At 43.8% G+C, this 25,801-nt stretch overlaps 1 protein-coding gene across 1 annotated transcript in view; it reads left to right on the forward strand.

Moving 5' to 3' along the window:
- Positions 1-24,489, forward strand: part of LOC115072894 (uncharacterized) — a 72,269-nt gene extending 47,780 nt beyond the window's left edge. Inside the window, exons 3-5 of the mRNA NM_001371082.1 lie at positions 23,452-23,516; positions 23,619-23,706; positions 23,853-24,489. Coding sequence (NP_001358011.1) covers positions 23,452-23,516; positions 23,619-23,706; positions 23,853-23,927 — 228 coding nt within the window. The 3' untranslated portion in view covers positions 23,928-24,489. The remainder of the gene's footprint in view (positions 1-23,451; positions 23,517-23,618; positions 23,707-23,852) is intronic.
- The last annotated feature ends 1,312 nt before the right edge of the window (positions 24,490-25,801 follow it).

The following is a 25,801-nucleotide window of genomic DNA, read 5'->3' on the forward strand; positions in this document are numbered from 1 at the left end:
GCCCGTGAGCCCGGCACGAAGCCCGTTGTTTGGGCCCGGTCTGAGCCCGGCACGGCCCGGTTCTATGCGGGCCCGGGCCGGCCCGGCACGAATAAGCGAGCCAGGCTCGGACAAGAAACTAGGCACGGTGGGCTAGCCCGGCACGGCCCGTTTACCTCTAAGCCCGTTAAGCCCGCTTTTTTTTACACTAAAACGTACTTACCGGCCCGCATATCCCGTTTTTCGGCCCGTTTTTTTTGTGCTAAACGGGCCGACCCGGCCTGTTTAGGCCCGCTGCGGGCCGGGCTCGGACAGGAAATTGAGCCCGCGTGCCTAGACGACCCGGCCCAGTTTTCTAACCATGCCTGGCGGGCCGGGCCCAAAACGGGCCGGGCTTCACCGGGCCCGGGCCGGGCCGGGCGGCCCATTTGGACATCTCTAGGTACATAACAACCCAAAGAAACAAATAGATCGCAAGACAGACACTCGAAACTCTAAAAGCACTCAAAACAGTGAGATGTCTAAGAGAGCATGATAGTGCTTCACACACAGCCTTCACTATTGCACACTAGTAGCACTTCTCCAGAAGTGGTAGTGTCGCTTTGCCTGCTGCCAGCAACTCAAACTAAAGCTCCGAAAGGTAAAAATGGCCCAAACTAAGTCTAGATGAGTTTAAATTTTGCACACACCTTCAAAATGAAAAGTGTCCACAGAACTTGAGATCCAAAAGATTAAAGCTTCAACCATAGATCTAAAATTACACTCTCAAACCAGAGTTTCTCAAAATTGATTAAGAGGTTAGGTTTTCGTGATCGATTTAAATCTATCCAAACCGCTTGGTGGGAATGATCCTTGGAAGTCCTTACATGTTTATATACAATGCAAAAGTCCCCAATTACTTAGATTCAAAAATCCAACAAAAGGTAAAAGAGAGGAGTCCGGGAAGGGAAAATCCTAAGCGAAAATCCATTTTCATATTCCTTTTAGTTCCTGAAAATCCAAACCAAAAACATCAAGAACCAAAAGGAGCATGAAAATGGATTTCACTTAACCATAAACCACCCTAGTTAGGGCCATGCTTCTTAGATCTCAAACAACATAGATGAATATTTATCTACCAGCCAACCCAATTGGAGCTTAATGTGGTTAAGGAAATTTTTAGAGTCTTGGAGTGGTGTCGAGGCTAGTCACAAATCTGAACAAATGTAGCTTGACACCCATACAATGTGAGGTTGATGACCTTGAATATGCCCATAGCAATCTGCCTTGCATTGTTTTTCCCTTCCCATGCATGTATCTGGGGATTCCTCTCTCTATTAAGGAGCTTCCTAGAAGTGTTTTTCTTGACCTCATAGACAAGGTGGCTAGTAAACTCCTAGGGTGGAAGGTTGCATGTTTGCATTAGGCTCGTAGAGCAACTTTGGTGAAGGTTGTCCTTACTGCTATCCCCATTTAGCAACTCATAGCTCTTCAATGTCCAAAATGGGTAATTAAAGAAATAGATAAAATTCAGAGAGGATTTTTGTGGATAGGAAGGACATATATCAAAGGGGGCCATTGTATTGTTAGATGGACAAGAGTTTGTCGACCTATGTCTCTTCGAAGGTTGGGTATTCATAATTTGGAGGTGCTTGGGTGGTCTCTAAATTGGAGATGGTTATGGCTCAAAAAACATAGTCAAATAGGCCATGGGTAGAATTTGAGATTAAAACACATCAGTATGTTGTTGCGCTCTTCTCAGTTTCGATTCAATCCATTGTTGTGAATGGGGCAAACACTCTTTTTTTGCCGTGAGTTTTTTGCTCTTCGGCTCCTGCGAAAAGAATTCCGAACGGGTTTGGGGTCCTTGCTGGAAAGTAATCCCTTGTCATTTCTGAACGGGTTCAGGCCTTTACCGAAAAGCTATCCCTTATTGATCGTCTAGTTCCTTAGGTCGGGGCATTTTTCGAAGGACGACCTGGTCGGTTTTGGCTCCCTTTCGAATTTCTAGGAATCCTGCATCAGTCAAACAGACAACAAAGAAAATAGAGGTATTAGTGCGGCCTTGCTCAGGCATAAACATTACACTTACTAGAAGGACAAAGATTCGTTTATCAAGAGGGGAGGTTAGTAGTTTTTTAGGTGCTGCTCTGCCTATTACTCCCCCCCTCCCTTCCTGGCACCTGAGCTCTCGGTTGAGATCGGGGGCAAGTAGGTTTGGGGAGCGTTGGAGTCTTGTTATGGGTAGAACCGTTGTAGTTGCTCGATGTTCCATACGTTGGTGATTGTCCTTCCCTTCTCGTCCTTCAAATTGTAGGTGCCCGGCCAAAGTAGCTCACCAACCACGAACGGTCCCTCTGTAACACCCGGATTTTAGGGGTCCAAAACCCGGGGTTAACATAAACACCAGGTATGCTGGGACCAAGTCTCAAACATATGATGTATAGTGGCACAGGATCGAATGTCACAACTTTATATATAACAGGAGTTCTATACAAAATAAATAATTACATTATAAGGAGACAACGGTCCAGCAACCCAAAGTTGACTGGGAGACGACGACCTAGACCTCTCACGAACTCATCACAGCATCCTCCATGAGCATCATCCTGCAGTACCTGGTCTTGACCTGTGGTGTATGTGAGACAGCAAGAGTGAGCTCACATACGTTCATCGCTCAACAAGTTGTGGGGAATAATGTGTATGAACCCGCCAAAGGTGGGAGCTCACGTGAAGTGTAAGGCTTACCAAAGAAGATGGTTAGAGCTGAGCATTGCTTTTAAAGTTGGTCAAAATTTTATTAGCAGTTACTAAGTATAAGTAAATACCAACCCAATTAAATAGTAGAACAAAAGTAACCACATCACCTGCAATGCAATGCATATGACAAATTGAGTTTAGTTCCATAACTTAATCATGTGAGTGTCCGAGCCGCTCATGACCGTGAGCACGGCTAGTATACCAGTTTTACACTCTGCAGAGGTTGCGCATCTTTACCCACAAGTCGTGTATCCCATGTCGCCAGGGTTTGCAAGGCCCTAAGACACTTCCGAGGTGAATGGCTAGGGATCCACTACGAGGCCTTTACAAAGTTCCACTAGCTTCCGAAAACCCGCTACAGTTTATAGGAAGATCCAGTACAGGAATCCCTTGCAGGACCGCCATCGCAGCAAAATCCTCCCGAGGGCACTTCCCGCACTGACCTCTCCCCTACTGCCCTTGCCCCTTTCGGGTAAGGTAGTCTTCCACTAGCTTTCCTAATTAATCAGCCAAGGGCGTCCCATTAAACCCCTGTGGTAGCACTGTTTTCCCGGGTGGTTCTCCATGTTCCAATTAACATAATGATCTCAACATGAACAATAAATAACAACTGATAACAAAAATGTAACCATGGATAGTGTATCTCCATACCCAAAACCACATATAGCACTAGCAAGTACTACCCAGAAAGTTCAGTGGTAAACAAGGTATAAAGATAGACAAACTAGGGTAACCTATTGGGTCCCATCAAAATTAACCTATGCAGATCATTATGATTAATTAGAACATGAGTAGGTAAAAAGAAGTGATCAAGGGCACAACTTGCCTGGGCCTTGAGAATCCAGGTACCAGGATGATCCTCAGGTGATACGTATCCTCACTGCTAGTCGTAGCAATTCAAACAAACATTGTATAGCAAGAATTAACATTACACCAAACATGTAAATAAAATACACAGTAATAAACTAGACACTAAAATGAGATCATAGGAACTGGAATCATTAATTTTGGAGTTATAGATTTTAAGTTATGGATTTTCTAATGTTTTATGTGTTTAATACAAGATTAAGTATTAGATAAATTTAAATGAGCCGTTCATGCCAAAACAGAGGCACAAAATGATGAAGAATATTATTACAAAATTTTAGAAACTGGAATGGTTCAATTTGGAGCTAAAATGAATTTTCTATGAATTATCTAAGTTCTAGCAATTATTTTCATATTAAAAATCCATTTTCTATTTTATTTATTCAATTTAAACGAGTTCTGGACTGGGCCTCAATAACAGAAAACCGCAGGGGGTTCAGCGCAAGAAACCCGAGACACGGGGAACAGTGCCCGAGGGACGGCGGGTTTATTCCGTGAAAGCCGAAGGGCTCTTTAGCAAAAGATCCCGGCCGAAGGGGTATCAAGAATCCAGGGCCGTCCGATCTTGAATCAAGGGACCAGATTAGATCTTCCCCCCGACCGAACCGGTACGAGCCGTGAGTCGCACGATTAAAGATCAATGGCCCACGAATGCCCACGATCCAAACTACCCCGAACCACACGATTGAAGACCGACTGCTCGGATTTAAACTGACGAAGGGGGTACGCCCCGATCTAATCGGGACCGTCCACGCGCCAACCAACGATCCGAGGATCGCCCCCAACCTCCCGACGGCAGCCGAGCAGAGATGCCCCGGCCACAGCGGAGCCCTCGCCGGCGCCATCAAATTCCACCGCCCCGGCCACCCATTGTGGCTATTATCGCGAGAAAATGAAATTAAGGGCTATGTGATCACATAGGGGGCGTCTCACCGAGGATGATCAAGCCGAGGAGGCCGACCACGGCGCGCGGCGGGTCCGAAGCGGTGGTGCAGCGACGGCGAGAAATTCTGGTGCCGCCGGTGTCTTATCTTCTGAAGTTCTGTTGCGGCCACCTTCAACACATCCGAAAGGGCCCCTGGGTTCCTTAATCCGAGCACGGTCGTCGGTACGCTCGGATTCGCCCGCGGCGGATCGCTCTCACAAATGGCGGCGTCGGCCCTCTTCTGCTTGAGCTCACGGGTGGATGAGGGAAGGGGTCGCGGAGCTTCGGCTTTATACCCAAGGAGCAACCCGCGGCCGTTGCACGGACGCCGAGATTACCGGCGAGCTTCGGAGTCCGCGCGCGTTCGTTGCGGCGAGCCGTTGAGGGCGAGCCCGACATGTGGACCCCGCGGACCAGAGAGGGGGAGAGAGGAGCGAGCGCGGGTGAGAGTGACTGGGCAGGGGGCCCCACTCGTCAGCGGTGACAGGAGCGCGGCAAGGGGTGAGAGGATGACGCGCGGGCCCGGTTTGTCGGCGCCAGGTTGTGGAATGGGCCGCGCGTGGGAGGTTTAAGTGGGCCGAATACAAGGTAGCAGGCCCAGTTAGGTTAGAATTCCTTTTCTTTTTATTTTCTGTTTTCTTTTCTCCATTTTCAAAATCCAATTTGAGTTCAAGTTTAAATTCAAACTTTTGTGAATAACTTGTCCTCAGTTTGAAAGGTATAATTTAATAATATAAGTATGAAGGATGTTTATCCTGATTTTTATTTTATTTTATGTAGTATTTTTCTTAGTTCTTCCCTTCCTCTTTTATTTTCTATTTTCTATTCCAAATTCAAATTTATACTTCTATTTTAGTTTTCAGATTTTTTTTTTCAAATGTATCAATTGAAATCCAAGGGTGAATATAAACCATACTATTTTATTATTACTAGTTTAAGTTTTATTCTCCTTGTTTATTTATTTCATGAGATGTATAAATGGTTTCCTTTAAAAGAAAAATTCTCCTTCTCCTCTTTTTCTTATTTCCCAATGATACTTTGTTCAGATTTCTTCTACCAATTCCAAATTCAGAATTTGGGTGTTACAAATCCTACCCCCCTTAAAAATAATCTCGTCCTCGAGATTTATAAGGAACATGATACAACAAATTTAGCTTGTAGTCTAGATTTTAGTTTCTAGCTAGTTCAAAAATCAAGAGTTCCCTTCTTTTTTTTTATTAGTTAGTTATTTAGGAGAGCATAGGTATATATGGTTATAGATACTTTATTATGCAGGATAAACGATATCTTTTAAAGCCTATATAGGTTTGGGCAAGAAAGAGTGGGGTAAAGAAAGACTCCATCCAGGATTGTGGATCTTGACTCATCTTCTTCCTTGTCGAGGTTGAGCTGTTCTTTTCAGACCTTGGTGTCTTCATTCTTGGGGTTGCCACCAGAGTTAGGGACTTTGATTTTGTGGGTGACAAGTAGGTAGAGCAGCTAGTTTAGTGGGTGGCTTAGGAGTTAAATGAGATTGGTCAAAATTTGGTTTGGTTGTTTGCCTCTAGATTGGTTGGATAGGTCATGTAACCTATTATGTAGGTCAAAATCTGATTTGATGTCAGGTGGTGGTTGATAAATTATGCAATCCATTAAGTCCCTATTGATTGGGTAAGTTATGTGACTTGTTATTTAGGTCAAGTTGTTGGGTATGGCCGAGTTGATCTAGGTCATCAATTTTGGCTTAAGTGAGTTTTGGAGTATAGCCTTATCCTTTGTATCAGCATTAAGTAACTTAATCTAGCTTAGATCATCTTGGATTAGATAGAATCTAGATTAGGTTGGTATGACTAGATTAAACTAGTTAAGATTAGCTAGGTCTACCAGGGTAGAATAAATATTATTAGGATATGGTAGAAACTTTTAAGATAGGATTATATGATATAGGTAGGCCATTGTTCAAGGATGAGTTGGTATAAGACATTAATTTAGGTTAAGATATATTTGTAGAGACAGTGTCTAACCTATATCACCAACTTAACTAACTTGTTAATAACTCACTTTAGATTGGGTCATATTTAGATTAGATAGAATCTGGATTAGGTTGGATATAACTAGATTAGACTAGATAATATCTAATTACTTTGGATTAGATCTTGGTTGTTACTAGGGTGGGGTAAATATGCTTATTAGGACAAGATGAATCCATAAGGATAAGATAGAATCTTTTAAGATAAGATAGATCTATGAGTGTAGGATAGAATTTCTTTAAGATGAGATGAATCTATTAAGATAGGGGAGAATCTTTTAAGATAAGATGAATTGGTTAGAATGAGATCTTTTAGGATAAGATAAATCTCTTAAGCTAGATAGGTTCCAATGGGGATAATTTAGGTTGTCTAGTTATTTTATAAATATATTTTTATACATATGTGTATATGCAGATGCAATTGTGGACATTACTCCACAACTCATCACACTCAAACAAAGATCCAAATCAGGCAAGTATCATAAGAACAAACATTCAAGCATATAAATGTTTTTTTTTAAAAAAATAGTTTTGTTTTTGTTCCTAAGAATAGATCTCCTATTCTTAAAGTCACTTTAGGCACAGGATTTCAAAGTGTGAAATCCACATTTGTCTTTAGAAAAGAAAAGATAAGAATAATCAGAGTAAAGCGGAAATAGATGAGTAGAAGATTAAGGAAAGTTTAGAAAAGATCAGAGTAGCAAAGGTAAGTAGACAATGGTCGTCCAGTTCTATCTAGGTTTCGTCCTACAGTCAACATTCCTCTGATACCACTTCTGTAACACCCGGATTTTAGGGGTCCAAAACCCGGGGTTAACATAAACACCAGGTATGCTGGGACCAAGTCTCAAACATATGATGTATAGTGGCACAGGATCGAATGTCACAACTTTATATATAACAGGAGTTCTATACAAAATAAATAATTACATTATAAGGAGACAACGGTCCAGCAACCCAAAGTTGACTGGGAGACGACGACCTAGACCTCTCACGAACTCATCACAGCATCCTCCATGAGCATCATCCTGCAGTACCTGGTCTTGACCTGTGGTGTATGTGAGACAGCAAGAGTGAGCTCACATACGTTCATCGCTCAACAAGTTGTGGGGAATAATGTGTATGAACCCGCCAAAGGTGGGAGCTCACGTGAAGTGTAAGGCTTACCAAAGAAGATGGTTAGAGCTGAGCATTGCTTTTAAAGTTGGTCAAAATTTTATTAGCAGTTACTAAGTATAAGTAAATACCAACCCAATTAAATAGTAGAACAAAAGTAACCACATCACCTGCAATGCAATGCATATGACAAATTGAGTTTAGTTCCATAACTTAATCATGTGAGTGTCCGAGCCGCTCATGACCGTGAGCACGGCTAGTATACCAGTTTTACACTCTGCAGAGGTTGCGCATCTTTACCCACAAGTCGTGTATCCCATGTCGCCAGGGTTTGCAAGGCCCTAAGACACTTCCGAGGTGAATGGCTAGGGATCCACTACGAGGCCTTTACAAAGTTCCACTAGCTTCCGAAAACCCGCTACAGTTTATAGGAAGATCCAGTACAGGAATCCCTTGCAGGACCGCCATCGCAGCAAAATCCTCCCGAGGGCACTTCCCGCACTGACCTCTCCCCTACTGCCCTTGCCCCTTTCGGGTAAGGTAGTCTTCCACTAGCTTTCCTAATTAATCAGCCAAGGGCGTCCCATTAAACCCCTGTGGTAGCACTGTTTTCCCGGGTGGTTCTCCATGTTCCAATTAACATAATGATCTCAACATGAACAATAAATAACAACTGATAACAAAAATGTAACCATGGATAGTGTATCTCCATACCCAAAACCACATATAGCACTAGCAAGTACTACCCAGAAAGTTCAGTGGTAAACAAGGTATAAAGATAGACAAACTAGGGTAACCTATTGGGTCCCATCAAAATTAACCTATGCAGATCATTATGATTAATTAGAACATGAGTAGGTAAAAAGAAGTGATCAAGGGCACAACTTGCCTGGGCCTTGAGAATCCAGGTACCAGGATGATCCTCAGGTGATACGTATCCTCACTGCTAGTCGTAGCAATTCAAACAAACATTGTATAGCAAGAATTAACATTACACCAAACATGTAAATAAAATACACAGTAATAAACTAGACACTAAAATGAGATCATAGGAACTGGAATCATTAATTTTGGAGTTATAGATTTTAAGTTATGGATTTTCTAATGTTTTATGTGTTTAATACAAGATTAAGTATTAGATAAATTTAAATGAGCCGTTCATGCCAAAACAGAGGCACAAAATGATGAAGAATATTATTACAAAATTTTAGAAACTGGAATGGTTCAATTTGGAGCTAAAATGAATTTTCTATGAATTATCTAAGTTCTAGCAATTATTTTCATATTAAAAATCCATTTTCTATTTTATTTATTCAATTTAAACGAGTTCTGGACTGGGCCTCAATAACAGAAAACCGCAGGGGGTTCAGCGCAAGAAACCCGAGACACGGGGAACAGTGCCCGAGGGACGGCGGGTTTATTCCGTGAAAGCCGAAGGGCTCTTTAGCAAAAGATCCCGGCCGAAGGGGTATCAAGAATCCAGGGCCGTCCGATCTTGAATCAAGGGACCAGATTAGATCTTCCCCCCGACCGAACCGGTACGAGCCGTGAGTCGCACGATTAAAGATCAATGGCCCACGAATGCCCACGATCCAAACTACCCCGAACCACACGATTGAAGACCGACTGCTCGGATTTAAACTGACGAAGGGGGTACGCCCCGATCTAATCGGGACCGTCCACGCGCCAACCAACGATCCGAGGATCGCCCCCAACCTCCCGACGGCAGCCGAGCAGAGATGCCCCGGCCACAGCGGAGCCCTCGCCGGCGCCATCAAATTCCACCGCCCCGGCCACCCATTGTGGCTATTATCGCGAGAAAATGAAATTAAGGGCTATGTGATCACATAGGGGGCGTATCACCGAGGATGATCAAGCCGAGGAGGCCGACCACGGCGCGCGGCGGGTCCGAAGCGGTGGTGCAGCGACGGCGAGAAATTCTGGTGCCGCCGGTGTCTTATCTTCTGAAGTTCTGTTGCGGCCACCTTCAACACATCCGAAAGGGCCCCTGGGTTCCTTAATCCGAGCACGGTCGTCGGTACGCTCGGATTCGCCCGCGGCGGATCGCTCTCACAAATGGCGGCGTCGGCCCTCTTCTGCTTGAGCTCACGGGTGGATGAGGGAAGGGGTCGCGGAGCTTCGGCTTTATACCCAAGGAGCAACCCGCGGCCGTTGCACGGACGCCGAGATTACCGGCGAGCTTCGGAGTCCGCGCGCGTTCGTTGCGGCGAGCCGTTGAGGGCGAGCCCGACATGTGGACCCCGCGGACCAGAGAGGGGGAGAGAGGAGCGAGCGCGGGTGAGAGTGACTGGGCAGGGGGCCCCACTCGTCAGCGGTGACAGGAGCGCGGCAAGGGGTGAGAGGATGACGCGCGGGCCCGGTTTGTCGGCGCCAGGTTGTGGAATGGGCCGCGCGTGGGAGGTTTAAGTGGGCCGAATACAAGGTAGCAGGCCCAGTTAGGTTAGAATTCCTTTTCTTTTTATTTTCTGTTTTCTTTTCTCCATTTTCAAAATCCAATTTGAGTTCAAGTTTAAATTCAAACTTTTGTGAATAACTTGTCCTCAGTTTGAAAGGTATAATTTAATAATATAAGTATGAAGGATGTTTATCCTGATTTTTATTTTATTTTATGTAGTATTTTTCTTAGTTCTTCCCTTCCTCTTTTATTTTCTATTTTCTATTCCAAATTCAAATTTATACTTCTATTTTAGTTTTCAGATTTTTTTTTTCAAATGTATCAATTGAAATCCAAGGGTGAATATAAACCATACTATTTTATTATTACTAGTTTAAGTTTTATTCTCCTTGTTTATTTATTTCATGAGATGTATAAATGGTTTCCTTTAAAAGAAAAATTCTCCTTCTCCTCTTTTTCTTATTTCCCAATGATACTTTGTTCAGATTTCTTCTACCAATTCCAAATTCAGAATTTGGGTGTTACACCCTCCCATGGTGGGGACAGATTATGTCGATCTTTGTTGGTTTGGACCTGTCATAAGACCAAGTCTCCTACTTGCATGGTTCTTCTTCGAACGTGGCAGCCATGAGACCTTCCTAGCGCTTGTTGGTACCTCGCCTACCGCAAGAGCGCCACATCACGGGCTTCATCGAGTTGGTCCAGCGCATCCTCTAAGCTTAACTCGTTTTGTTTGGTTGTGTATTGTTTTACCCTCAGGGCGTCGTAGTCGAGATCGGTGGGGAGCATCGCTTCTTCCCCATAGATCATAAAGTAGGGCGTATACCAAGTTGAGCAATTCGGGGTTGTTCTAAAGCTCCAGAGGACCGCTGTTAGTGCCTCCGGCCATCGTTGGGCGAGCTGCTTAAGTAGCGTGAAAATTCGAGGTTTGAGGCCTTGCATGATCATTCTGTTGGCTCGTTTGACCTGCCCGTTTGTGCGGGGCTGAGCCGCGGCAACTCAATCTGCACGGATGTGGTATTCGTCGCAGAACTCTAGGAACTTGTTTCTAGTGAACTGCATACCATTGTCCGTTATGATCGAGTTGGTACCCTAAATGGTGAATGATGTTGGTAACAAATTTTACGGCTTGTTCGGAGGTGGTCTTTGCGAGGGGCCACGCCTTGGTCCACTTAGAGAATTTATCGTTTGCAACCAACATGTGAGTGTAGCCCCTGGATGCTCTTTTGAGAGGTCCAACTAGATCAAGTCCCCAGACAGCAAACGGCCAGGTGACAGGGTTGGTTTGGAGTGTCTGTGTGGGTAAATGGGTTTGTCGCGTGTAGTACTGACACCCTTCGCAGGTTCTCGCCATCTGATATGCATCAAACACCACGGTGGGCCAGTAGAATCCCTGTCAGAAGGCGTTCCCCACGAGGCTCCTTGAGGCAGCATGGTGCCCACAAATACCGCCATGGATGTCTTATAGGAGTTGTTTTCCCTAGTCGATTTGGGTGCACAATTGTCTTATTCCATTGTGCTCCTTCTTGTAGAGGTCTTCCCTGATCACGACAAAGGACTTGGCCCGCCGATGAAGCCTTTGTGCCTCTGCTTCGTCTCGGGCAGCAAACCGTTGGTCAAGAAGTCATGATACAACGTTCTCCAGTCGGCCACGGGGTCGGTCTCCTCACAATGGCAACCGGTTCCAGGGTAAGCGGGTCCATGCCCGCGAGTCGACTGCCCTTCTGGTGGGCTTCGTCATGGGACCGTTGGTTTAAAAAGGTCGGTCGCAAAGATCCCCGGAGGGGCGCTCATTCGTCCCGACCCTATTTTTGCGAGGGTGTTCATTTTTTTTTCAAAAAACGCAGGAGAACTACGCCTCATTATATTAAGAAGAAAAAACAAGGTCTAAGCAGACATTCGTTGTTTCATTGTCTCGCCGAGGGATGTGGTTTAGTTCGAGGCCATCGAATCGTTCCTCCAACCGTTGTACTTCCCGACAGTATGCCGCCATCTTGGGGTCACGGCATTCTGAATCTTTCATCACTTGCCCTACGACGAGCTGGGAATCGCCTTAGACGTCCAGACATCAGACACTCAGCTCCACGGAAATGCGTAGCCCATTTACAAGGGCTTCATACTCGGCTACGTTATTAGAAGCTTGAAAGTGGAGTCGCACGATGTACCGCAGCCGCTCCCCTAATGGCGACGTAAAAACGAGGGCGCCACCGGCTCCCCTTTGTCATTGACCCATCAAAATGCATGATCCAACATTTATCAGTGGTTCGCGACGGCTCTTATTGGGTCTTGATCCACTCTGTGACAAAGTCAGCAAGGACTTGTGATTTGATCGTTGTTCGCGGGGCGTAGGAGATCTCATATCCCATCAAATCAAGAGCCCATTTGGCGATCCTCTCAGAGATGTTCGGATTGCGGGTCACGTCGCCTAGGGGGAACGAAGTCACCACAGTAACAGGATGTGACTCGAAATAAATCCTAAGCTTCCTTTTAGTAATTAGAACGGCATATAGTAACTTTTGTACCTAGGGGTAGCGAGTTTTTGCGCCGGTGAGGACTTCACTTATGAAGTTGACAGGATGCTGAAGCGGGCGCACGCCTTCTTCTTCCTGCCTCTCCACGACAAGCACTAAATTGACTACCTAGGCTATCCCTATGCAAAGAGTAGGAGCGGCTCCTTGTCCTTCGGTGGGACCAGGACGGGAGCTTGGGTCAAGAGGCTTTTGAGACCGTCAAGCGCCTCTTGATGCCCTTGAGGTCCTGTATGGGACCCATGTTTGCAAAGGCAGAAACTTTTTCCGGATTAGCCTCAATTCCTCGCTCGGAAACCAAGATGTCGAGCAGCATGCCTCCGGGGATGCCGAAGACACACTTTTCCGGGTTCAACTTGATATTGTTGACCTTTAGCTTGTCAAATGTCTCTCTCCGGTCATCGACGTAAGCCTCCACAGTCTTTCCGATCAAATCGCCAAAACTTTTGATCATGCATCGCTGGTACGTGGCCCTGTGTTCTTCAGACCAAACGACATCGTCAAGTAGAAGTATGAGCCGAAAGGCGTGATGAAGGAGGTCGCGGGTTGGTCGGACTCCTTCATCATGATCTGGTGATAGCCTGAATAGGCATTGATGAAGCGCAAAGCGTCGCAGCCAGATGTAGAAACGGCCACCTGGCCGATGCGCGAGAGGGGGAACGAATCCTTAGGGCATGCCTTCTTCAGACCGATGTAATCGACACACATCCTCCATTTCCTACAAAACCAAGTTACGTAGAGAATCAGATACTGCCACATAGTGTAAAAATGGATGCTTCAAATAATCTATGAGTTATACGCAAATGGAAATTCATCAGGCACATCAATAAAATCATAATGAAAATCTCATTGAATTGATCAAATCAAGCCAATTCTGAGATATTTCAAATGCCTCTATTTTCATTTTCAATCGTATTAACAATCGTGTGAAATAGAATGTAACAGTACATTCAACTCGAATATTTTGTCGTTCCTGACCTAAAAGATGCATGCATCGTTAGCCCCGATGATGATTCCAGTCGGTAGGGCTAAGTTGTATGAGCGGTCAAGAGGGAAAGCGAATTAATCTTATGTTTTGATGGTGATTTAAGACAATAGGGTAAACAAGTTGTGCTACTATAACGATAACTACCTCATTCGTTTTATACCATAAAATCCCTCCCTTCTGACAAAGCCCTGGGGCCTGATGGATATACAGGTAGATTTTATAAAAAAACTTGGCCTGTCATTAAAGGTGATTTCATGGCAACTTTGGAACAAGTATGGTAAGGGGATGCTTCTAAGTTATACCTTCTCAACTCAGGCCAATAAGTCTAATACATAGTTTTGCAAGAGTTGTCACTAAGATCTTGGCCAATAGACTTGCACCAAAGCTCTCTGAATTGGTTTCTATAAACCAAAGTGCCTTTGTGAAGGGTAGAAGTATACACGATAACTTTGTCATGGTGCAGCAAACTGCCAAGGCCATCTATATGCAAAAAAGTATCTTGAATCCTCCTAAAATTGGATATTGGCAAGGCCTTCGACTCTGTTTCATGGCCTTTTCTGTTTGAAATCTTCAGTCAGCTGGGCTTTGGTCCTTTGTGGTGTAATATCATTTTCAAGCTGTTGTTTTCTTCCTCTACTAGGGTTCTGGTCAATGGGGAACCAGGTGAATCATTCACCACAAAAGAGGCCTAAGACAAGGAGACCCTTTATCTCCAATGCTTTTTATCCTTGTAATGGATGTTCTCAACTCCCTCGTGTTGCATGCACATGATCTGGGTTTGCTGCAACCTCTCCTAAGGCATGGAAGGCGGCAACGCATCTCGCTGTACGCTGATGATGCGGTGCTGTTTTTACAGCCCAGTAGAGAGGAGCTCATCGTGTTTAAGGAGATTCTGGGGATTTTTGGGGAGGCTTTAGTACTACTACTGTACTAGTAACTAATGTTAACAAATGTAACGCCTATTCATTATAATGATCAACTTATTGGGATTACACAGGAGATGTTTCCCTGCCGTCTAGTGGATTTTCCTTGCAAGTATCTGGGACTCCCTCTATCTGTTCAAAACTTCATAAGAATGTTTTTCTCGAGCTTATAGATAAGGTGGCTGATAAATTGCCTAGGTGGAAATCTGCATTGCTTACTCCTGCAGGGAGATTGACTTTGGTCAATCCGTTCTCACTACCATTCTAATATATCATCTCATCACCCTACAGTGCCCAAAATGGGTATTCAAGGCCATCGACAAGATTCGTAGAAGTTTTCTGTGGAAAGGTAGAAAAGAGATAAAGGGTGGTCATTGTGTTGTTGGCTAGACTAGGGTGTACAGACCTCCAAGTGTTGAGGGGTTAGGCATTCATAACCTAGAGATTCTTGGTTGGGCACTGAACATGAGGTGGCTTTGGCTAAAAAAACTGGACAGAGTTTGATATAAGAATACACCCCAATGCTGAAGCCCTTTTCTATGCTTCAGTGCTTTCCATTGTGGGTGATGGTGCTAAAACCCTTTTTTGGTCTGATAGATGGTTGCAGGGGCAATCAATTGAGGCTATCGCCCCCTCCTTGGTAAGCCAAATTCCAAGGAAAATCAAAAAAAGAAGAACAGTCCAGGAAGCCCTAATGGAAAATAGATGGGTTCAGGGCATCTCTGGAAGTCTGCCGAAAGTGGTTATTAGGGATTTCTTGCTGATTTGGGATTTAATTCAAGGTGCACAGCTACAGCCTGGGGTTTCTGATGTTCACCGCTGATTACCATGTGTTTCCGGCTTATACTCTTCAAAGTCAGCATATAATAGATTTCTAGTTGGCACAACAGCTTTTGAACCGGCTGATAGAATCTGGAAGAGTTGGGCCCTGCGAGATGCAAGTTCTTCATCTGGCTTGCATCTCTAAATCGATGTTGGACGACTGACAGATTAGCTCGTAGAGGGTTGGCATACCATGACAAATGCCTCCTTTCTGATCAGCAGGAAGAGACAGCTCAACATATTCTGGTTTCCTGTGTGTTCTCCAGGGACATATGGTGGTGGGTATTGTGTAAAGTGGGTCTGCCACAGTTGGCACTTGGGCATGAGGATATGATATTCCAAGACTGGTGGAGTAGAACAGAAAGTCTTGTGCCAAAAATTCAGAGAAAAGGTTTTAATACGATGGTAATCTTAGTGGCATGGTGGCTTTGGAAACATCGAAACGCATGTGTCTTTGATGGAATAGCCCCAAGCAATGGCACCATTCTTCAGCACATTCATGAGGATGCAACTTTGTGGGGAATGGCTGGAGCTAGAGCTCTTAGAAGCCTTTGGCCTTAGCTTGTGGCTCGTGCCTCCTCTCTAAATGCTAGGTTGTTGTTATCGTGTTTTGGGCCATAGATGAGTCTCTTTATGTTTTTTGTTTTCATCCTGCATGAGGAGTGTCCTTGTATTTTGGTTTGTTCCCAGGTCTTCACTTTCTTCTTAATATACTAATACGCAGCTCTCCTGCGTGTTCGCGAAAAAAAATGCTATAACCAAAGAAAAAGTAGATCTAATCTACTAGACATATTTTCTATATGCAAACCATCCAGACTAAAAATTGTGCATGATCTAGCTCTGATACCACTGATGAAAAACATGTACACTACGTACTAGCATATCTACCACGTTCAATCAAGATAGCATGTGAGTAGAGAATTATAGATTGTTACTACTAGACATGCAGCGCAGCGTAAGAAGAACACATCGATGTAGTATAAGTAGTTGAACGTCCTCATGTACCTGTTACTATCCTTAGGATTAACCTCTAATCATCAGTCCCTAAGGACTATTATATATATATATATATGCAGTGGGCCTGAGCCTAATGGGCCTTAACACCCCTCCTCAAACTCAAGGTGGAAATGGAGGATCTGAAGCTTTGAGTTTGATCAAGTGAAACTGATGTTGTGCTCTTGTTTGTACGCTTGTTTGTACTTTGGTGAAGAAATCTGCCAATTGAGATTCTGAGGGCACATATTGAAGATCAATAGTCTTCTGCTGACAATGAGATAGAGTAAATGATGCATCGATACCAATGTGTTTAGTAAGTTCATGCTTCACTGGATCATGAGAAATTTGTATAGCACTCATGTTATCACATAACAGAGGTGTAGGAGTGTCACAAGAGACACCAAGATCACTCAAAAGCCAGCACAGCCAAATAATTTCAGCAGTTGTAGTAGCAAGAGCCCGAAGTTTGGCTTCAGCACTAGAACGAGATATGGCCGCTTGCTTCTTGGATTTCCAGGCAATAGGGGAGGATTCAAGAAGAATACAGTAACATGTAGTAGAACAGCGGTCAACAGGATCACTTGCCTAAGTGGTATCTGAATATGCATGGAGCTGAAGTGGGCTATCAGAAGCATAGAGTAAACATTTGAATCTTGTCCCTCGTAAGTATCTAAGCACACGAAGCAAATGACCATAATGAACTGAGGTTGGTGTGGATACAAATTGGCTCAAAATATGAACAGCATGAGCAATATCAGGTCTGGTGATGGTGAGATAAACAAGGCTACCCACAATATGACGATATCGAGTTGGTTCTGCTAGTGGTGTTCCATCCGTCGGACGAAGCTGTAAATGAATATCCATTGGTGTCGCAACTTTGCGTACATCAGTAAGTCCAAAGCGATCAAGGAGATCTTTTATATATTTGGACTGAGATAGATAAAAGCCTTTTGGAGTCTGCTGAACTTCAATGCCCAAGAAATAACTAAGAGGCCCCAAATCAGACATCTAAAATTCCTTACTAAGATGCTTCTTGACATGAGAAATATGTTCTGAGTTGTCACCTGTAATCAGCATATCATCCACATATAATAGAAGTAAAGTGTGACCTTTTGGAGAGACATGAACAAACAATGCAGGATCATGTTCACTAGAAGAAAAACCTGCAGCTGTGATGACAGAGATGAATCTCTCAAACCAAGCACGAGGAGCTTGTTTCAGACCATACAATGCGCGACAAAGACGACAAACGTGTCCTGAGGGAGTATCAACCCCCGGAGGAGGATGCATATAAACTTCTTCACGTAGATCACCATTGAGAAACACATTCTTGACATCCATATGGGAGATAGTCCAAGAAGATGAGGCTGCAACTGCAATCAAGGTTCGAACAGTAGTCATATGTGCAATTGGTGCAAAAGTCTCATCATAATCAAGTCCTTGAGTCTGTTGGAAACCACGAGCCACAAGATGAGCTTTATACCTCTCAATGGAACCATCCGATTTTGTCTTAACTTTGAAGACCCATTTACAAGTGATAGGAACAACATGCGAGGGTAGAGGAACTATATCCCATGTACTAATGCATTCAAGAGCAGCCAATTCATCAATCATAGCAAGCTACCACTCAAGAATCCCAGAAACCTTCTGATAAGTAGTGGTTTGGAAGACGATATCCCTAATTAAAAACACCATTAGACTCATTATTGTTAGTACAAGAATCGGGTACAGGATCAATATCAGGACCAACCGTAGGAATAGAGCAGGAACGACGAATGTAGGTTTGGGTGATAGGTGGTTTGGAAGAGTAAGAGGAAGATGGCGTGGATATAGAAGGTGGTGTTATGGGGATGAGAACATCCGGTGTGGATGTGGAAGATGATGGTTCAGATGGAAAATCAGGAATGGAAGGAAGACACATGAAAGAAGTGGATTCTATGGGATAATATGAGTGAGTGGACTTGTTGTGAAAGAAGGGACGATTTTCATTGAAACTCGCATCTCTAGAAATTCGAATACGACGAGTAGATAGATCATAACAACGGTAGCCTTTGTGTTCAGGACTGTATCCAAGAAAGACACACTCGACAGATTGAGCAGTCAATTTAGTCCGTTCACGTGGTGGTAACAGGACATAACATAGACATCCGAACACACGAAGATGATCATATCGTGGAGATGTCCCAAAAAGAACTTTACCTGGTGTTTTGCCAGAAAGTTTAGATGATGGTTGTCTATTAATGAGATACACGGCAGTGGAAACAGCTTCACTCCAAAAGTGTGAAGGAACAAAAGAAGATATCAAAAGAGTACGAGCACTCCCAATAATATGACGGTGTTTGCGTTCAGCAACACCATTTTGGGCATGATCACCAGGGCAAGAAAGTTGAGGCAGAGTACCCTCTAAGGTCAATATCTGGCGAAAATTATTAGATAAAAATTCACCGCCAGAATCAAGGCGAAAAATTTTAATAGTAGCATAAAACTTGGTGTGAATCATGCGAGCGAAGGACTTGTAAATAGAAGGCAATTCCGAGCGGCATTTCATGAAGTAAATCCAAGTATAACGAGAATGATCATCAATAAAAATGACATAATATTTATGACCACCTTTGGAAACAAAAGGAGCTGGACCCCAAACATCAGAGTGAATAAGATCAAAAGGTTTAGCAGAATGGGAATCACTAGTAAAATATGGAAGTTGTACTTGTTTTCCAAGATGATAACCTTTACAATGAAAACTAGACTCAACATGTGTAGGACCTAAACATTCTGACTATATTAGAGTAGACAGGCGAGGCCCACATAAGTGACCAAGACGATGATGCCACTGGGCAAACGACGTCGTGGGACCCAAAGCGGCAAGCACTGTAGAGGCATGGTGGGAAGGAAGACGCAATGTGTCCAAGATGTAGAGGCGAGGCGAAGATTTATGGCGACGGCCAGTCCTAATCACATCCCCTATGTGTCAATCCTGTAGAAAACAAGATGAGTCATCAAATCCAACAAAGCAATTGTGATCTGTAATTTGGCCAACTAATAGTAGATCCATGGATAATTCAGGTACAAAGAAAATATTTGGGATAGTAAAATTAGAATTGGAAAGAGAACCCTTGTGGGTGACATGACATAATGTACCATCAGCAGTCTGAACAAAATTATCCTCGGTGATAGGTGTAGTAGATGCCAGCCGTGACTGATCAGATGTCACATGAAATGAAGCTCTAGAGTCAAGAACCCAAGAGCATGATAAAGCACCAGCAGATGAAGTAGCAGCAACAGCAACTGAGCCTCTAGAAGATGGTCCTGTACCACGACCACGAGTAGCACGACGGACACGAAAATCAGCCAACTTCTCTAGAAACTTAGCAAAGCAGTTCTCAGACCGATGAGTGGTCTTTTTACAATGATCACAAGGCTGAAAAGAGGTGTTCCTGGACTTCTAAGCAGCAGCCAATACACTGTGAGAACTGACACCAGTAATAGAAGACACGGACTTAAGATGAGTCTCTTCAGCAAGTAATTCAGACAGCGCCTGAGCCATGGTGAGAATATCAGAACTGTGAAGTAACCTTGCACGAAGAGAATCAAATTCAGGTCGAACGCCCATAACAAACTTGTAGATAAAGAACTTCTCAATGAACTTATGGGCTGGGCAAGACACAGCTGTACAAGCAGGCACCATAAAGGTCAATGCACTCATAAGACGATCAAAAGTTGAATAGTATTCATCAATGGACATATCATGTTGCTCAATGACATGAGTCCGCTACATAAGAGTGTGTAAAAGAGCACCACTGTCCTGAACAAACCGATCCTTCAGATGAGACCAGATAGCCTTAGCAGTGGTGAATTTGAACAGACTCATAATCATAGTTGGTTTAGTACTATTGACCATTGCAGCCATTACCTTGCCATCATTGATTTGCCAAGTCTTGATTGCAGCGGCATTGCTTCTATCAGCTGCTAAAACTAGTGAATCGTCACTCAAATGGAATAGTAAACTGTGACCTCTTAATGTAGTCTGAACACAAAAAACCCACTCTGGGTAATTCTGCCCATCAAGTACAATATTGACAACAATAGCATTGGACGCCGTATTGAAGAGCAAGAAAAGGCTGAAGTATAACGGATCTGAGAAAGACTGGCTTGATGGTACCAAAATTCTCGGTGGTTGCAGCTGATGAACAGTTGATACTCCGCTGCAGCCAAGAAGAAAACAGATCCACGCCGGCGAACAGGGTGGCTAGGTGCAGACTACGACGTGAGCAGACGGCGCGGATGGCGAGACGGCGTAGGAGAAGGCCGTGATGGCCGACGACGGTGGAGAAGAAGGCCAGCAGCGGATGACTAGGCGCAGACCGCGACGGTGGCTAGGAGAACGCTGCAATGGCTGACAGCAGCGAAGATCTGGACGGTGGCGGAGATCTGGCGGATGTAGGCAGACGCGCGCGGACGGCTTTGGTGGCGCACAGCGGTGGCCGACAGGCTGGACGGCGCAAGCGGGTGTCGACGGAGAAGAGGGCCGCGACGGCGGCGGACGTGACAGAAGCAACACCGGCGGCGGGCGGCGGACGAGGCAGACGATGCATAGACGGTGCGCAGACGACGGCGGCCATGGCAGACTGCGCGCAGACGGCGGCGGTCGATAGGAGAGGGTAGGGAGGGTCGCGACGGCAGCCGGATAGGGAGGGCCGTGACAACGGCTAAAAAACCCTAATCGAAACCTCCTCTGTTACCATGTTACTAACCTTAGGATTAACCTCTAATCATCAGTCCCTAAGGACTATTATATATATAGGCAGTGGGTCTGGGCCTAATGGGCCTTAACAGTACCAACAGTAGCAAAACGTTTGCTTGTGCTTCTCAAATTTGTTGCTAATTAACACTACAATAAGAGCAGTAGCGCCTCAATGGTATCCATACGTACAGAGATGAAACTACATGACGCTGGTAGAGGCTAATATAATCTCTCAGACATGTCATCCCCTTCGTATATATAGACCATTGCTAATAGGATTTTACCATAAAAGGTTCATTAGCATTCTCATAGATCGTGATTGTCTCTTGGGCATATATTCAATAAAGTCGTCGTCGTCGTCATCAGAGTAGTAGTCAATATCATTATTATTATCATTCTCATGCTCCTTGTTAGGAATTTCATCTCCATCCCCTCCTTAGATCCTCCTCTTCTCCACCCTCTTTCTGTTGCTCCACCTTAACGCTAATTTCTTCCACCTTAGGGCTTGCTCGGTTATGAGTGAATTGGAGGAGATTAAATCCTTGCTAGTCAAAATGGAATAGTAATGGATTTAATCCCTCTCGATCCTCTTCGATTCCCATACAACCAAACAAGGCCTTAGGATCATCATGATTTAAGTCCCATTGGACTCATCCTCCTCCTAGGGCTCAAACTCCTCTTGTGGTTCAACGAGGGGCTCATCCTCTACAAGGCGATAGTATGGCCAATTATAAACATTGCCATCCTTTGCCACCAAGGGATATTCTCATCCTCTTCCTTACCATAGGAAGCCCCTTATAATCTAGCTCATAGGAGAGTAATGACAATGACAACAAGGACCACACATAAGGTAGCTCTAGTGTAGACTGGTGCGAGAACAACAACAAGCAAGAGTCCTCTAGAATTTGAAGTGTTTATTTGTGTCTCTATGACCTTAGACATTCTACATGAGTCATTGTGAGCACCATATATGATAGAATTTACCCTTTCAAGATTAGCCCATGGATCTATACCGCAAATGGTTCTCTTTATGACCATTTCTAAAGTGGACACTCATCACAGAACGATCATTGGTAAATCAAGACAAAGGACAGATCGAATCCCCTTTTTTGGTGTCTTATGACACCAATGGATTTAGGAAATCTCCATTCAAATATATGCTTATTACTGCTCATATGATTAGAAGACACCACATCACAATCACCAATGGTTCTTTTGTCTAGAATTTACCCTTTCAAGATTAGCCCATGGATCTATACCGCAAATGGTTCTCTTTATGACCATTTCTAAAGTGGGCACTCATCACAGAACGGTCATTGGCAAATCCATCTCTGACGCAACAAATGACTCTACCTTCAAGACACTATTTGTAGTTAGTTTGTTTGTCATCTCTTTATCCCAATCAGCTACTATAAACCAAATGTAAAACAAAAGTAAAGAAATGTCCACATCCAAGTCCTTCATGAAAATTCATATCTCAAGTGCCTGCAAGTTTCGACAAAGCTAGCCTGGATAACATCCTGTATCTTGATGGTTGATATTTTTTTTCTTGGACATAAATTTTAGCGAAGTTCTGTCAGTAAGATTCAGTGGACACTGTTTTCAGAAAATGTTCAGAGTTTATTCAGTTTCAGTGTTTCAGTTCGTTTGTCAGTCTGTATCGGGTCTGTCAGTCGTTTTGAGTCCGTTTGTTTAAACCTGAGTTAGTTAGCAGTTGAGCACACGATTAGGCAGTTTAGAAGTGTGCTTGGTCGCAGTCTTGGATGATCCAAATGCCACGCTTGGCAATGGGATGGCGTAGCACTCGGGAGCGTGGGCGCGGACATCCGTCATGGGCGAGACTTTCTCTCGCTGTTTCAGTTAGTCTGCATAAATATATTCAGAGTCTAGAAAATCACCACGGCGATTTGATCCACACAAAAACCGTCTCCGGAATAGCAAGTGTGTGCATTGTTGTGTACAATCCAGTTAGGGTTTCTGTCTCCAGCAATTGAGCAGCTTCGCGGTGAGCTCGAACAAGTTCTGGGGGGGGGGGGGGGGGGTCACAAGGATGGCAAAAGCTTTGCCACATAGGAGAAAAGAAAATAAGAGTTACCATGGCCATATGATGCTGAAAATTTACCTATCATGTATTGGTTTAGTCCCTAGTCCCTACCCTTTGCAAAGAATACCATCAACCAATAGATGCAGACTAGTACTCTAGTGCCAACCTCGTATGTTAATTCATTTTCTGTTCTGCCTTATGGAATCATTTGTAAAATTGTATTCGCAAATTGCTAGTATCAGGACTTGGAATCTGAACATTATATAGTAAATTCATATGTTAAATATATAGGTTTTTAATTAAGGACTAGTGTACTTTGTGTGATCTCTCACAGTATACTATTCTTGCTTTCCCTCCAGTTTCCTGAGAATGGCCAGCCAGCTGAAGGCTCGTTATCTGACCTGCTAATTATGATGGATCAATGGTAATGAAACATGTGAACTTTACGAAACAACCATTGGTTCTCATCGAAAATGATCTATGCTGTCTTAATTTCTACCTAATTATCCAAGTAACTAAAATTCAGGTCTATGGAAGAAAATCTGAATGGGCTGAGCATGGCTGAGATAGCAGGCTTGGAGGAAGCATTGACAGTCGCTCTGGCAGTTATCAGGGTGATATTGTGACTCTAGATACATAGTTCTTTTGATCTCATACCAGCCTAGGGGAACTATATGAATTTGCAGCATTAGCCTACATTCTAGAGAAATGTTCATACTTGACACATGAGATTTCTGAGAGCATTTTAATTCTTTTGCAGAACAAGCTGGCGATGAAGGTGACTGGGTGCGCTGGGCCTAAACCTGAAGCACACACGCTCTTTCAGCGGCGGTAAGAAGGAAGTAACAAAACTGTATTATACTAGCATCTAGCTCTGGTTCTACAAATATTGGTAATTCTCCAGTACTGCAGTACATGAACATATAAGGCCATATATTCAAAGAGGTGATGGTTTCTTACTGTCATGTACCGCGTGTTTAATTCATACTGGTGACTGGAAAGAGGAGGAGGCAGCTCTCTAAAGTCACAACTCTGAACGTATGGCTTTTAATTGTCTAGCAGACCAGCAGTGCCTAAGCTTGGTCGTGGCTTTCTTGATCACAAAGAGAAAGCTCTCTGAGGAATAAGGAGGGGGGGCCTCGTAGACAGGCGTTGTGTAACTGGTTCTGATGGCACTACAGTATATAATTTCTCTCAAACATTTCCACCACTCTACTGTATGCACAGGGTGTCATTATTCCTCAGCTTCTGTATGAAAAGGTTTGGTTTTACCCATATAGTATGATAATAACACTGTGAACAGAGGCTGTCTAGTATTGGTAGAAGATGCATGAACATATAGCTCCGGTGCAACTGCACTAGGGTCTACATGACGCTGAACGGTGGGTGGACTGTGTCTAGCGGTTCACTCATATGGTCACCTAAAGTACTGTTTTGTACTATTTTGCACTGTAAATTGCACTATTCACAAAGTAGAGTTTGAATATGGATATGGGTATGGGTAAGTTGCTGAAGATGGTCTTGGAGTTGTTTGTTTGAGATTATAATCTACTCAGATTATATAATCTAACTTTTAAACTAAGTATTAGTTTAAAATAAATTAGATTATATAATATGGACATATTATAATCCAAACAAACAGGTTCTTAGGCTAACAGTTCAGTTCCCACACAGTTGGATTGGTAGCAACAGAATATGATGATGCCACCTTGAGTGATTACGAACACAAGGTTGATGAGATGTACTCTTGTAATTCGGATTTGTGACGAGTGATTGTCAACGAAGTAGCATCTCGGGTGGACCAGGGCATAAGTATGTGAGTGCAATATGTCTGTTCGCTTGTGATACATAGATGTGGAGTCTGAAGATAATGGTCGATGACGAAGGTGAAGGTCATGCAGTTTCGTGTCGATGGACCGAGAGTGGTAAAAGACGGAAGATTGAACAACGTTTATCATCAACTTCAATATTCTTGTCAGAAGCTGGGAGGTTACAACTTGGTCGATTCAATGTTCTCCTCGTTACCTACTTTCTTCATATGCACCCTCAAACTTTCAAGTTCGATGATCAAACAAATTGACAAATATATGAAGCATTGTCTATGGAGAGGTGCTGACATAAACGCAAAAAGGCCACCACAGGCAGCCTGGCAAATTGCGTGCAAACCGAAAAAACATGGAGGTCTAGGAGTCATCAACCTTAGGACACAAAATGAAGCATTGCTAATGAAAAATCTAGACAAATTCTTCTATAGACAGAATTTACATTGGGTGAACTTAATCTAGAACAATCATTACAGATCCGAGGCAGTCCCTTCAACCAAAAAAGTGGTCCTCCTGGTAGAATGACATACTCAAGTTGCTCAAAACATATAAAGGTATTTCTAGATGCTCTATTCAGTTATGGCATGACAGGTGGAGTGCAGCAATCCCTGCCTTATCGTTCCCCAAACTATTCCCGTATGCAAACGGCAAGAAAATTACCCTATTGCAGGCCAAGGCACAAGCACAACCTCAAAACATGTCCCAACTGTCAATGTCAACTAAGGCCTACCAACAGTTTCAGCACCTTGAATTGGCCCTCTTGATAAATGGACATACACCTGGGGAGGCAGAGGCTACTCCTCACAAAAGGCCTACACACATGATGGGGAATGTGCCAGTCTAGCCTACCTTTATGTTGATGTGGAACTCCAAATGCCAACCTAAA

Source organism: Zea mays, chromosome 1 (genome assembly GCF_902167145.1).
Source record: "Zea mays cultivar B73 chromosome 1, Zm-B73-REFERENCE-NAM-5.0, whole genome shotgun sequence".
In the NCBI taxonomy this organism is placed as follows: domain Eukaryota; kingdom Viridiplantae; phylum Streptophyta; class Magnoliopsida; order Poales; family Poaceae; genus Zea; species Zea mays.